Here is a 14,017-nt window from a genome sequence, read left to right as displayed (position 1 = left end):
CCATCTCTACTAAAAAAAATAATAATAATAATAATAATTAGCGAGGAAAGGTAGTCCCAGCTACTTGGGAGGCTGAGGCAGGAGGCAGGAGAATGGCATCAACCCAGGAGGTGGAGCTTGCAGTGAGCTGAGATTACGCCACTGCACTCCAGCCTGGGCTGGACACAGTGAGACTCCGCCCAAAAAAAAAAAAAAACAAAATCAGCCAGACATGGCAGCACATACCTGTAATCCCAGCTACTTGGGAGGCTGAGACACGAGAATCACTTGAACCCAGAAGGGAGAGGCTGCAGGGAGCCGAGATTGCACCACTGCATTCCAGCCTGGGCAATTGTGAGACTGTCTCAAAAAAAAAAAAAAACAAAATCAGCCAGACATGGTGGCACATACCTGTAATCCCAGCTACTTGGGAGGCTGAGACACGAGAATCGCTTGAACCCAGAAGGGAGAGGCTGCAGTGAGCCGAGATCGCACCACTGCATTCCAGCCTGGGCAACCGTGAGACTGTCTCAAAAAAAAAAAAAAAAAAAAAAAACTCCACAAAAAAACTTTTAAATTAGCTAGGCATAGTGGCGTGCGCCTGTAGTCCTAGCTACTCAGGAGGCTGAGAAGGGATCTCAACCCCAGGAGTTTGCGGTTGTGGTGAGCTACGATTGCACCACTGGACTCTAGCCTGGTGACAGTGAGACTTTTTCCCAAAAAAATAAAAATAAAAAATAAAACAACCTCTGGTGATCCAAGTCAGAACATCGGTTACCTCTGGAGGGTAGTGACTGGGAAAGACACAAGGGAGCCTTCTGAAAATATTCCATACCTTGGTGGTACTTACATGGGTGTACACATTGAACTGTACAATTAAGATTGGTTCACTCTACTGTATATAAATGATACCTTAATAAAAAGTTTTTAAAAATAATAAACATGGCTGGGTGCGGTGGTTCACACCTGTAATCCCAGCACTTTGGGAGGCCGAGGTGGGTGGATCACGAGGCCAGGAGATCGAAACCATCCTGGCTAACACGGTGAAACCCCGTCTCTACCAAAAACACAAAGAATCAACTTGGTTTGGTGGCACGCACCTGTAGTCCCAGCTACTTGGGCGGCTGAGGCAGGAGAATGGCGTGAACCCAGGAGGCAGAACTTGCAGTGAGCCGAGATCGCGCCACTGCACTCCAGCTCAGGACAGTGAGACTCCGTCTCAAAAAAAAAAAAATAGTACTAATAAATATTTGATGAGTGAATATTTCAATCAATCCTAAGAAACCCGAATATATCATTATGAGGAAACACAGGTTCAGAAAAGTAACTTGCCCAAACACAGCAGGTACTTGCACTTTTGTCTACTGACATGAAAACTGGACTCCAGGCCGGGCGCGGTGGCTCAAGCCTGTAATCCCAGCACTTTGGGAGGCCGAGACGGGCGGATCACGAGGTCAGGCGTTCGAGACCATTCCAGCTAACACGGTGAAACCCCGTCTATACTAAAAAATACAAAAAAAAAAGCTAGCCGGGCGAGGTGGCTGGCACCTGTAGTCCCAGCTACTCGGGAGGCTGAGGCAGGAGAATGGCGTAAACCCGGGAGGCGGAGCTTGCCGTGAGCTGAGATCCGGCCACTGCACTCCAGCCGGGCGACAGAGCGAGACTCCTTCTCAAAAAAAAAAAAGACTGGACTCCAATTTCCATAACTTGTATTTCGTCTAACTAAAACTGCTGCTTGATACAGGATATGCACCTATAAATATTTGCTGAGTGAATAAGGAGCACAAAGTTAATTATTTCCTGTACCGTGTGTGTGCATGTGTATTGTTTTTGAGACAAGGCCTCACTCTGTCATGGAGTGCAATGGCATGATCATAGCTCACCGCAGACTCAACTTCCCAGGATCAGGCAATTCTCCCACCAGAGCCATATGCCAACAAGCCCAGCTAATTTTTTGTATTTTCTGTAGAGGCTGGGTTTCACCATGTTACCCAAGCTGGTCTTGAACTCCTGGGTGCAAGCAATTGCCCATCGCAGCCTCCCAAAGTGCTGGGATTACATGTACCATATATTTAAACCAATATGCTCAAATTTGATAGCAAGGGAAGCCACACCACAAAATATATGTAATTTCTAAAAGGCATGTAAATAAATAAAACCCCAGCATAGAACCACTGCAGGCTCAAGGTGGGTATTCAAAGAATCACAGCAGATGAAGGATCGATAAGAAGCATTAAGTAGAGGCCCCCCACAGATACAAATTCCAAAATTTCCAGTGCTTCATGAGATTTAGCCACAGTAAATTACTGTTTTCCACAGTAATTCTAAAAACGTAAATAAGAGAGGTACCTGATCAGTTCATTTAAACAAGCAAGCCAGCATACAGTTCAACTACTATTTTTTAAGTTACTACCCTTCAAGATGAAGAACTCACTAAAATAATGGTCTATCTTCACTTATTGAACTAAGCTAAAATGAATTACCACTGACTGCCTATGAAGGAGGAATCAAGTCTGGATGCCAACAGCAGCTTCTTAATCATGACATTAAGGAACAAAATGTCTCCAGAAAGATGCAGAAGCAGGACAGGTGCCCCGGTAGTGAGACTTATTTCACAGGTAACATTTTGGGAAGTGTCCTTGAAAATTCTCAATTTCAGATATTATTTGCCATTTTCTTTCAGCACATCCATCGTCTTGATCTATCTGAAGAAAAATTACTGACAAGGTAATTTAAAATCTTGACAGTCCAGGTACCAAACTTGTCAAAATTGCTTTGAAAGCTTGGGGGCATAGGGACCTTAAGAACAATCCTTTATAAACGATTGACTATTAACCCTAAATAGGTACCTAGCACTTTCTTTATTTGGAGACAAGGTCCTGCTCTGTCACCCAGGAGGGAGTGCAGTAGGGCAATCAGCCTTGACCTCCAAAGGTCAAGCAATCCTCCCACCTCAGTTTCCCGAGAAGCTGGGAACCACAGGCACGTGCCACCAAGCCCAGCTAATTTTTTTTATTTTGAGGGTTTTAAGAGACAGGGTCTCACTCATGCCCATGCTGAAGGGCAGTGTCACGATCATAGCTCACTGCAGCCTCCACCTCCTGGGCTCACGGGAGCCTCCTGCCTCAGCCACCTGAGTAGCTGGGACTACAGGCAGGCGCCACCATACTCTGATAATTTTTTTTACTTTTTGTAGAGACAGAGTCTCCTATGTTACCAAGGCCGGTCTTCATGCTCCTGGACTCAAGTGATTTTTCTGCCTCGGCCTCTCAAAGTGCTGGGATTATAGGAGTGAGCCACCACGCCCGGCAGCCAAGAGCTTTAATAACTAAATACAATGAACTTATTTCTGTAATTTTTGTAAAAAGGTAAATGCATACATACACATGCATACATCCCTGATACTTTATTTTCCATTTTTCAGTTTATATTCAGCCTCAGTTTAGGACAAGTGTGTAACAATACAATCCGAACACGACTTTAGTATCTAGTTTCACAACAACTCTACGTAGTAGATATTCACATCACGATTTTCCACGTGAGGAAACTTACGCAAACAGCTGATAAATTGGTAAAGGGCTAAGAATTGAAGCTCAATGTATCTGATTCCAAAAACACACTTTCATTCGACTACAAGGCACTTTCTCCCTTGACAGGAAAACAATAAAGACAGAAGCATAAACTTTTCACTTTTTCCGGGTGTCTTTTCTATATGTCAGTGCGATGTAGTGATCAAATGAAAGAACACTGGAGTCCGGCTCCCGGGATTCAAATCCAGCTCCACTACTGCCCGGGACGCGCGCCCGGTTCACTGAGCGGCGGGGAACTAGCTCGCCTGCTGTGGCGCTGAGAAGTCTGCGGCGCCGCCTGAGAGCACCTGGAAACGCGCCGGCCCTGCGGGGGCGAAAGCGTCTAGGACGATAAGGATCTCCAAAGAGAGCGTTGGGGGTTTTTTTCGGGGCAAATAATTAGAGAAAACGAGGATCACACAACAAAATAGTAACCCAGCGCGGGAAGCAGCGCACGCCGGGCGCCCCGAGGCGTGAGGTGGCGCGGACCACGGCCAAGGGAGCTCGGCGCCCGCCCGACGCCCAGGAGGATACAGGCCGCCCCCCAGGTGTGAAAGGGACCCACCCGGCAACCGAGGGTGCAAAGCCCAACCTGGCGTTCCGAGGGGCCCTGCGTGGCGTCAGGAGAAACCCAACCCGCGTCCCGAGCCCACCTCAACGTCGGGAGGGACTCACCGTGTCCCGAGCCCACCCGAGCGTCGGGAGGGACCCAGTCCGGGCATCTGGAGAAGCCCAACCCAGCACCAGGAATGGCCCGTCCCGGCGTCCGGAATCCGCTCTCGAATCGGAAGGGTCCCAACCCCGCATCCCGAGCCCACTTCGGCGTCCGGAGGGACCCACCTCCGACTTCGGCAAGGCCCGCCCCGGCGTCCGGAGCCCACCCCCGCGTCGCGAAGGACCCACCCAGGCATCAGGAAGGGCCGCCCCGCCTTGGGGAGAGGCCTACCTCGGCGTCGGGAGGCTCCCCTCCCGGAGAGGAGTGGGCCGCGGACCCGCTGAGGAAGAGAAGGAGGTAGGGAGGGGCGGGCGGAGCTGTGCACAGGCGGCAAATACTCACTCGCCGTCGCGGGCCGCGCAGCCCACCTTCTCTGGGTTGCCGGTGGTCGCGAGCCGCCACACGTTGGGAGCGCGGGGGGAGGGGGAGGGGCGCGCGCGTCCGATGCCTGAGACGTGCTCTCGGGGCGGGCGCAGGCGCGGCGCGCGGAGACTGAACCAACCCCCGCCGCGGGGGAGCCACCCGGGACGTACCAACTGCGCGGGAGGCGCTGGCCTCCCGGGACACGGCTCACGCCTGGCGCGATCTCAGTTGCTTGCGGTTTGAGGGAAAGCAAGGAGTAACAACAAACTCAGAGATAGCTGTGGGGTAAAATGTATAGAACGGCCACTTTTGAGGACAATTCCGTGTGGTGAAATTTAAAATGCCCATTTTATGACCCAGCTATTTCAGGTCTAGAAAAACGCGGAAATGCCGAGTGCGATGGCTCACGCCTGTAATCCCAGCGTTTTGGGAGACCGAGGCGGGCGGATCACCTGAGATCGGGAGTTCGAGACCAGCCTGGTCAACACAGTGAAACCCCTTCTGTACTAAAATACAAAAATTAGCCAGGCGTAGTGGCGCACGCCTGTAATAACAGCTACTTGGGATGCTGAGGCAAGAGAATCGCTTGAATCCGGGAGGCGGAAGATGCAGTGAGCCTAGATCACACCACTGCACCCCAGCCTGGGTGACAGAGTGAGACTGTGTCTCAAAAAAAAAAAAAAAAAGACCTAAAAATAAACATAAGAAAACGTTAACGGTGGGGTAATCGAACGTGGAACTACAGGTGCATTATTCTGAGTTCTTTTCTGTAACATTTACATTCTGGAATGCCTTTGCCCTATCTCCCCCATACCACCTACCTCCAACTGATCCTCCAAAACCCTCCTGAACCATTTCTTCCACTGCTTCCTCTAACCTCAGTTCTTTTCTCCTGCATCCTTCCTCAGCTTCTGGGACATTCAATCTTCCACAATATACTACAATTCTTTGCTGTATGAGTCTATATCTCTTCAATAAGACTTGTGAGATCTATGAAGACATGATCCATGTAATCCTCACAAGTAGCAATGGGCCTGTCCTAAAGCAAATAATAAATGTTGATTAAATTGATTGAGGAGTGGGGAGAAAAGGTTTGAGAAAAGGTTTCAGTGCAGGGCCAAAAAGATCCCTTTAGGGCATCTCACTTCAGGGAAGACTATTAATGCATTGTTGTTGGCAGCCATTCTGCAAACCTGAGGACAGACAGCCTATCATAGGCAGCCTGTAAGATGGCCCTTAATGATCCCACGGGCTGGCAATCACACTCTTGTGTAATCTCTCTTCTTGAGTGTGGGCTATGCTTAATAACTCACTTCTAAACAATAGAATAAGGCAGAAATGATGGCATGTCTTTTCCAAGATTGGGTTATAAAAACTCTGTGGCTTCCTTCTTGGGTACTATCTCAAGTTCTTAATTTGCTCACTCAGGCCAAATGCTGTATGTACTGTGAGAAATAGCCATATGGAAAGACTCACAGGGCAACAGCTTGATCACATCTTGGGAGAGACCTTAAGCCAAAGACCTGTCTAAGCCGTGTCCCAACTCATGACCTATGAAAACTATGTTTATGGTTTTTTGGTTGTTGTTTTTTGTTTGTTTTTTTTGAAAAAAGGTCTCACTCTATCGCCCATACTGGAGTGCAGTAGTGTCATCACAGCTCACTGCAGCTTCAAACTCCTGAGCTCAAGCTATCCTCCCACCTCAGCTTCCCAAGTAGCTGGGACTACAGGTGTATGCCACCATGGCTAGCTATTTTTTTGTTGTTTTTCTTGAAGATGGAGTCTCACTATGTGCCCAGGCTGGTCTCAAACTCCTGGGCACAAGTGATCCTTCCGCCTCAGTCTCCCAAAGTGCTGGAATTACAGGCATAAGCCACTGCACCTGGCCTATGTTTTAAGCCACTAAGTTTTGGGGTAATTTGTTATATAACAACATATAATTATTTCAGAGCTTAGAAGAAAGGGAAAAAAAAAAAGCAGAAAATAGCAGAGTTAGGACCCTAAGCATATATACCTGGCAACCATTCAACTTCTGGGTTTTCTATGATGTGAGATAATCAGTTTCCTTAATATTTACGCCATTATGAGTCATGTTTTTCTGTTACCTGAAGTAGAAAACATCCTAATTGATATAAAACTAAATGTCCATCATAAAAGAATGATGTATTACATAGTATAGTATATTCATAGAATAACATACAACAATTAAAAGAAATGAAAAAATAAAAGAAATGAAACTTCTGTGGAAGGCTGAGGTGGGTGGATCACTTGAGCCCAGGAGTTCAAGATCAGCCTTGGCAACACATTGAGACTTTGTCTCTATTAAAAATAAAAATAGGTCTGGCATGGTGACTCACACCTGTAATCCCAGCACTTTGGGAGGCTGAAGCGGGTGGATCACCTGAGGTCAGGAGTTCAAGACCAACCTGGTCAACATGGTGAAACCCCGTCTCTACTAAAAATACAAAAATCAGCCAGGCATGGTGGCACGTGCCAGTAAGTCCCAGCTACTTGAGAGGCTGAGGCAGGAGAATTGCTTGAACTCCAGCCTGGGCAACACAGCGAGACTCTGTCTCAAAAAATTAAATTAAAAAATAAAAAATTATAAAAAATTATACAGATGCTGTGTGGCCAGAAAAAAATTAAATAAATGAACAAACAATTAGCCACATGTGGTGGTGTGTGTCTTTAATCCCAGCTACACGAGAGGCCAAGGCAGGAAGATCCGTTGAGCCCAGGAGTTCCAGGTTGCAGTGAGCTATGATCGCACCACTGCACTTTAAACTGGGTGACAGAGCGAGACCTTGTCTCAGAAAAAAGAAATGAAACAGATCTACATGTATCATCATGCATAGACCTCAATACATGATATGAATTTTAAGAAACAAGTGGCAGGATAATGTAAGGTCCATGAGAATAGAAACTTTATTTGGTGTATTGCTGTATCGTCAAAGTTAGAACAATGCCTAGCACAGAGTAAAGTAGAATGAATGATATGCTCATTATGATTCCATTTGCGTAAACACACATATTCTTATGCAAATAATACCATATGTTTTTGAAAGTAGTAAATATATCTAACAGTATTTCCATAGGCCTAGGAAGATACAGGGATATGTAATAAACACATAATAGAGGATACTTTTTTTTTTTTTGAGACAAAATCTCACTCTGTCACCCAGGCTGGAGTGCAGTGGCGTGATCTGCCTCCTGGGTTCAAGTGATTCCCCTGCCTCAGCCTCCTGAGTAGCCAGGATTACAGGCGGGCACGACTGCACCTGGCTAATTTTTTGTATTTTTAGTTTCACCATGTTGGCCAAGCTGGTCTTGAACTCCTGACCTCAGGTAATCTGCCTGCCTCGGCCTCCCAAAGTGAGCAACCGGGCCTGGCCAGAGGGTACTTTTGAAAAGGGAGCTAGAGGTACAAAATTGGGAGTGGACAAAAGGAACCTTAATATATCTGTAATGTTCTAATTTTATTTTAAGAACCACTACTGGACCAAGTGTGATGGCTTATGCCTGTAATCCCTGCACTTTGGGAGGCAAACATGGGGAGATCACTTGAGCTCAGGAGTTCGAGACCATTCTGGGCAAAATGGCAAAACCCTATCTCTACAAAAAATGCAAAAATTAGCTGGACTTGGTGGCTTGCACCTGTAGTCCCAGCTACTCGGGAGGCTCAGGTGGGAGGATAACTTGAGCCCAGGAGGCAGAGGTTGCAGTGAGCCACCGAGGTTGCTCCACTGCACTCTAGCCTGGGTGACAAAGCAAGACTCTGTCACAAAAGAAAAAAAAAAAAAAGAACCACTACTGTGTAATTCTACTTTGTAATTTAAAATGAATACACTATAAGCTGGGCACAGTAATATACATACCAGTAGTCCCAGCTACTCAGGAACTGAGGTAAGAGGATTACTTGAGCCGAGGAGTTCAAGGATGTAATACACTATAATCATGCCTGTGAATAGCCACTGTACTCCAGCCTGGGCAATGTAGTGAGACTCCATCTCTACAAAAAAATTTAAAACTTAGCTGGGTATGGTGGTGTGCACCTGTAATCCCAGCTACTAAGAAGGCTAACATGGGAGGATCCCTTGAGCCTAGGAGTTCCAGGCTGCGGTGAGCTATGATTGAGCCACTGCACTCCAGCCTAGGCAATAGAGTGAGACCCTGTCTTTAAAAAAGTAATAAAAAAAAAAAAAAAAAAAAACTCTTAGAAGAAAACATGGGAAAATCTGCATGACCTTAGATTTGGCAATAATATCTTGAATATGACATCAAAAGCACAGGCAACACGATGAAAAGAGTTCTGGAGATGGATGGTGGTGATAGCTATACGACATTATGAATGTATTTAATACTGTTGAACTGGCCACTTAGAATGGTTACAACAGTAAGTTTTATGTTATGTGTATTTTACCATAACAAAAAGACAACTGGGAAAAAAGCATAGGCAACTATCCTCTTGTCTCAACCTCCCAAAGTTCTGGGATTATAGGCAAGAGCCACCGTGCCTGGCCACAAAGGTCTTAAATGGACATCTCTCCAAATAATGTATTCAAATGTCCAATAACTACATGAAAAGATGCATAATATCATTAGTCATATCAAAACTACCATGAGCTCTTTCTCCCTTTCTCGGCCATCGTAGTCTATGGAGGTTGACTCCAAACCTTGCCATGTCTTTTCACAAGATTTTCAGGATCAAGCAATTCCTGACCAATAAACAAAAGCAAATTTTGCCCACTCCCCAGTGGATTCACATGAAAACTGGTAATAAAATCACTTACAGCTGGGTGCTGTGGCTCAGGCCTCTACTTCCAGCACTTTGGGAGGCTGAGGCGGGTGGATCACTTGAGGTCAGGAGTTCGAGACCAGCCTGGCCAACATGGTGAAACCCCCATCTCTACTAAAAATACAAAAATTAGCCGGGCATGGTGTCAGGAATCTGTAATCTCAGCTACTCGGGAGGCTGAGACAGGAGAATTGCTTGAACCCGAGAGGCGGAGGTTGCAGTGAGCCGAGATCCCGCCACTGCACTCTAGCCTGGGTGCTAGAGCAAGACTCTGTCTCTAAAATAAAATAAAATAATGTACAACTCCAAGAAGAGACACTGGAGAAGAACTAAGCTGTTCAGGTGTATGACTTAACCCTTGCCTGGCATAGCCTTAAGTCTTATTCACAATTTGGTATCTTATTGCCACACAATAAGTCTGTTCAGTCAGTCTTCTGATCTCTATTTAAATGTTAATACTGGTCTGTTGTGTCTAAACAACAAAAGGGAGGGGTACAATGAGGCGTGTCTGACCTCCCATCCTGTATGGCTGGGAACTTGGTTTCTTTCCCCTCCAGACGGAGTGTCGCTCTGTTGCCTAGGCTGGAGTGCAGTGATGCAATCTCGGCTCACTGCAAGCTCCTTCTCCCAGGTTCACGCCATTCTCCTGCCTCAGTCTCCCCAGTAGCTGGGACTACAGGTACCCGCCACCACGCCTGGCTAGTTTTTCGTATTTTTAGTAGAGACGGAGTTTCACTGTGTTAGCCAGGATGGTCTCAAATCTCCTGACCTCGTGATCCGACCGCCTCGGCCTCCCAAAGTGCTGGGATTACAGGCGTGAGCCACTGCGCCCAGCCGTAACTCGGTTTCTTTAAGGTTTCTTTGGGTTCCCCTTGGCCAAGAGGAGGTCCGTTCCATTGGTTGGGGACTCCAGATTTTTAGTTTACAGGTATTTTGTTCATTTGATTAAAATATATAATTAATAAAAAGAAAGCCAAAGCCTAGGGAGGCAATGTATTCATATTAGCTTTCTATGGCTGCTGCAACAGATTTCCTCAAATTTAGTGGTTTAAAACAACACTTTTTTTTTTTTTGAGACAGGGTCTCTGTTGCCCAGGCTGGAATGCAGTAGCACGGTCATGGCTCACTGCAGTCTCAAACTCCCAGGCTCAAGTGATCCTTCCACCCCAGCCTCCCTAGTAGCTGGGATTACAGGCACGTGCCACCACATCCAGCTAATTTTTGTTTTTGTAGACAGAATTTTGCCATGTTGCCCAGGCTGGTCTTGAACTCCTGGGCTCAAGTGATCTGGCCTCCTCAACCTCCCAAAGTGCTGGGATTACAAGTGTGAGCCACCACGTGCAGCCTCACAGATTTATTCTTATAGTTCTGAATGTTAGAAGTTCGAAAGTTAGAAGTCAAGGTGTTGGCGGAGCTGCTACTTTCTGGAGGCTCTCCGGGGAAAATCCATTTCCTTATCTTATTCATCTTCTGATGGCTACCTTCATTCTTGGTCTTGTGGCCCCTTCCTCCATCTCCAAAGTACAATAATCCAATTTTTGCTTCCATCATTACATTCTCTTCTCTTTCTGACTGACTCCTTCTGCATCCCTCTTATAAGGACTGTGATTACATCCTGCCCACACAGATAATCAAGGATAATCTCCCCATCTCAAGACCCTAAACTTAATCACATCTACAGAGTCCCTTCTGCCAAAGTAACATTCACAGGTTCTGGGGATTAGGACTTGGACATCTTGCGGAGCCATTATTCCAGCTACTCTTGCTTAAGCTAGTATTAAGCAAGAGTATTTTTTTATTTATTTTTTATTTTTTTGCTTAAGCTAATTCAAGTTAGGTTTCAGTCATTTGTAACTTACACTCTTTTTTTTTTTTGAGACGGAGTCTCGCTCTGTCGCCCAGGCTGGAGTGCAGTGGCCGGATCTCAGCTCACTGCAAGCTCCGCCTCCTGGGTTTACGCCATTCTTCTGCCTCAGCCTCCTGAGTAGCTGGGACTACAGGCGCCCGCCACCTTGCCCGGCTAGTTTTTTTTGTATTTTTTAGTAGAGACGGGGTTTCACTGTGTTAGCCAGGATGGTCTCGATCTCCTGACCTAGTGCTCCGCCCGTCTCCGCCAGGCTTGAGCCACGGCGCCCGGCCGTAACTGACACTCTTAATTTAAAAGTAGATCTTCTTGGCCAGGTGCGGTGGCTCACACCTGTAATCCCAACACTTTGGGAGGCCGAGGCGGGTGGATCACCTGAGGTCAGGAGTGTAAAACCAGCCTGGCCAAGATGGTGGAACCTCATCTCTACTAAAAATACAAAAATGAGCTGGGCGTGGCAGCGGTCACCTGTAATCCCAGCTACTCAGGAGGCTGTGAGGCAGGAGAATCACTTGAATCCAGGAGGCAGAGGTCGCAGTGAGCCAAGATCACACCATTGCACTCCAGCCTGGGCAATAGGAGTGAAACTCCATCTCAAAAGAAAAAAAAAATAGATCTTGCCTTGGCTGGGCACTGCGGCTCATGCCTGTAATCCCAGCACTTTGGGGGACAGAGGCAGGACAATCACTTAAGCCCAGGAGTTCAAGATCAGTGTGGGCAACATAGTGAGACTCATCTCTACAAAAATAAATAAATAAATGTAAAAAATAAAAAATAAATAAATAGATCTCTCTTACAAGATAAGGGAGGTCCAAGAATTGTGTGTAATAGGCTGGGCACAGTGGCTCACGCCTGTGGTCCCAGCACTTTGGGAGTCCAAGTGGGGCAGATCTCTTGAGCCCAAGAGTTCGAGACAAGCCTAAGCAGCATGGCGAAACCCCATCTCTATGAAAAACACAAAAATTAGCTGTGTGTGGTGGTGCCCGCCAGTAGTCCCAGCTACTGGGGGGGCTGAGGTGGGAGGATCATTGGAGCCTGGGAGGTCGAGGGTACAGTGAGCTGTGATCATCCTACTGTACTCCAGTCTGGGCAACAGAGTAAGACCCTTCTCAAAAGGGAAAAGTGAAAAGAATTTTGTGTAATAAACAAAACATTCTTTGGAACTAAGCTTTCACATCACCTGTTCTCTGAATTTATCAATATCCTATCTTTTTTGGGTTTTTTTGTTTATTTGCATGGTACTTTACATTAAATAGGGCAACCCAAAAGCCCAAGAGATAAAAGCAGCCAGGCTCGGTGGCTCACACCTGTAATCTCAGCACTTTGGGAGGCCGAAGCAGACAGATCATTAGGTCAGGAGTTCGAGACCAGTCTGGCCAACATAGTGAAACCCCATCTCTACTAAAAATACAAAAAATTAGCCGGGTGTGCTGGTGTGCGCCTGTAATCTCAGCTACTCGGGAGGCTGAGGCAGGAGAATGGCATGAACCCAGGAGGTGGAGGTTGCAGTGAGCCGAGATCGTGCCACTGCACCCCAGCCTGGGCGACAGAACGAGACTCCATCTCAGAAAAAAAAAAAAAAAAAAGCGACAAAAGCAGCAAAGAGACAACTGTCACTTCACTTATGTCCTCCAACCTCCTGAAGCTGATCACACTATTTTTCAAAACATCAGGAAATGACTGAAGGTTCAAGCTAGGTGGTCACAGTGATTTCAGGCCAACCACTGCAGGTCTGGGATTCCCAGTGCTCTGTTTAAGGAGATTTTCTACATCCTGGTGACTGACATCCAAATCTATTTTTCCTGTCCTGGTTCCTAGCATCGAATCTCAATTGCCTACTTGACTTTTCCACCTGTATGTCCCACATAAAGTTAAAACTCAGAACATTCACAACCAAATTTATTATCTTCCCCTCGAAATCTGTATATTTAACACATTATTTGTCTCTCTTAGTTACATTACTATCCACTCTTTCCCTCAAGCTATAAGCCTCCTAGACCACCACAAAGCCCCTCTCGCCACACATTCAATGGGTCATGGAGTCTTACTGACTTCGAAACTGACTTCAGGGCCAGGCGCAGTGTCTCACGCCTGTAATCCCAGCACTTTGGGAGGCTGGATGGATCCCTTGAGGCCAGGAGTTCGTGACCAGCCTGGCCAACATGGAGACATTGTATCTACTAAAAATACGAAAATTAGCCGGGCATGGTGGCAGGCACCTGTGATCCCAACTACTCAGGAGACTGAGGCAAGAGCATCACTTGAACCCAGGAGGTGGAGGTTGCAATGAGATGTGATTGTGCCACTGCACTCCAGCCTGAGTGACAGAGCTAGACCCTGTCTAAAAAAAAGAACCCAAAAAGCACACAAAAAGAAAACACATTGAATCAATGAAAAAAATCAATTATTCCATAATGATATTCAAAAAAGTAAAAACTCATTTGTGCCCATTCAAAATAGATGTTTAAACAGGCTCTTACCTTAAAAATCGGTAAGGCAGGAGGATTACTTATGGCCAGGAGTTCCAGACCAGCCTGGGCAACATAGTGAGACCCCCATCTCTACAAAAAATTAATAATAAAACTAGCCAGGCTTGGTAGTATGTGCCTATAGTCCTAGCTACTTCGGAGGCTCAGGCAGGAGGATTGCTTGAGCCATGGAGTTTAAGCCTGCACTACTGCACTCCAGCCTGGGTGACAGAGGGAGATCTTGTATCAAAAAAAAAAGGGGGG

At 46.5% G+C, this 14,017-nt stretch overlaps 2 protein-coding genes across 9 annotated transcripts in view; one reads left to right on the top strand and one right to left on the bottom strand.

The window, feature by feature from the left end:
• Positions 1 to 4,979, bottom strand: part of UIMC1 (ubiquitin interaction motif containing 1) — a 99,581-nt gene extending 94,602 nt beyond the window's left edge. Inside the window, exon 1 of one of the 8 annotated variants that reach the window (XM_033180051.1) lies at positions 4,495 to 4,979. Coding sequence is in view for 1 of the 8 variants with exons in the window: in XM_033180050.1 (XP_033035941.1) it covers positions 4,240 to 4,270 (31 nt within the window). In the remaining 7 variants the exon portion in view is untranslated. Of the gene's footprint in view, positions 1 to 390; positions 499 to 4,223; positions 4,408 to 4,494 lie in introns of those variants that run through there. The other 7 variants (XM_033180052.1, XM_033180059.1, XM_033180053.1 and 4 more) reach the window with 7 other exon arrangements.
• ZNF346 (zinc finger protein 346) overlaps positions 4,474 to 14,017 on the top strand; it is an 82,708-nt gene continuing 73,164 nt past the window's right edge. Inside the window, exon 1 of the mRNA XM_033180071.1 lies at positions 4,474 to 4,560. The gene's annotated coding sequence lies outside the window, so the exon portion shown is untranslated. The remainder of the gene's footprint in view (positions 4,561 to 14,017) is intronic.

This window comes from Trachypithecus francoisi, unplaced genomic scaffold (genome assembly GCF_009764315.1).
Source record: "Trachypithecus francoisi isolate TF-2019V2 unplaced genomic scaffold, Tfra_2.0 Lachesis_group2, whole genome shotgun sequence".
Lineage (NCBI taxonomy): Eukaryota > Metazoa > Chordata > Mammalia > Primates > Cercopithecidae > Trachypithecus > Trachypithecus francoisi.
Note: the sequence above shows the minus strand (reverse complement) of the source record. Positions and strands in the feature narration are given on the sequence as shown.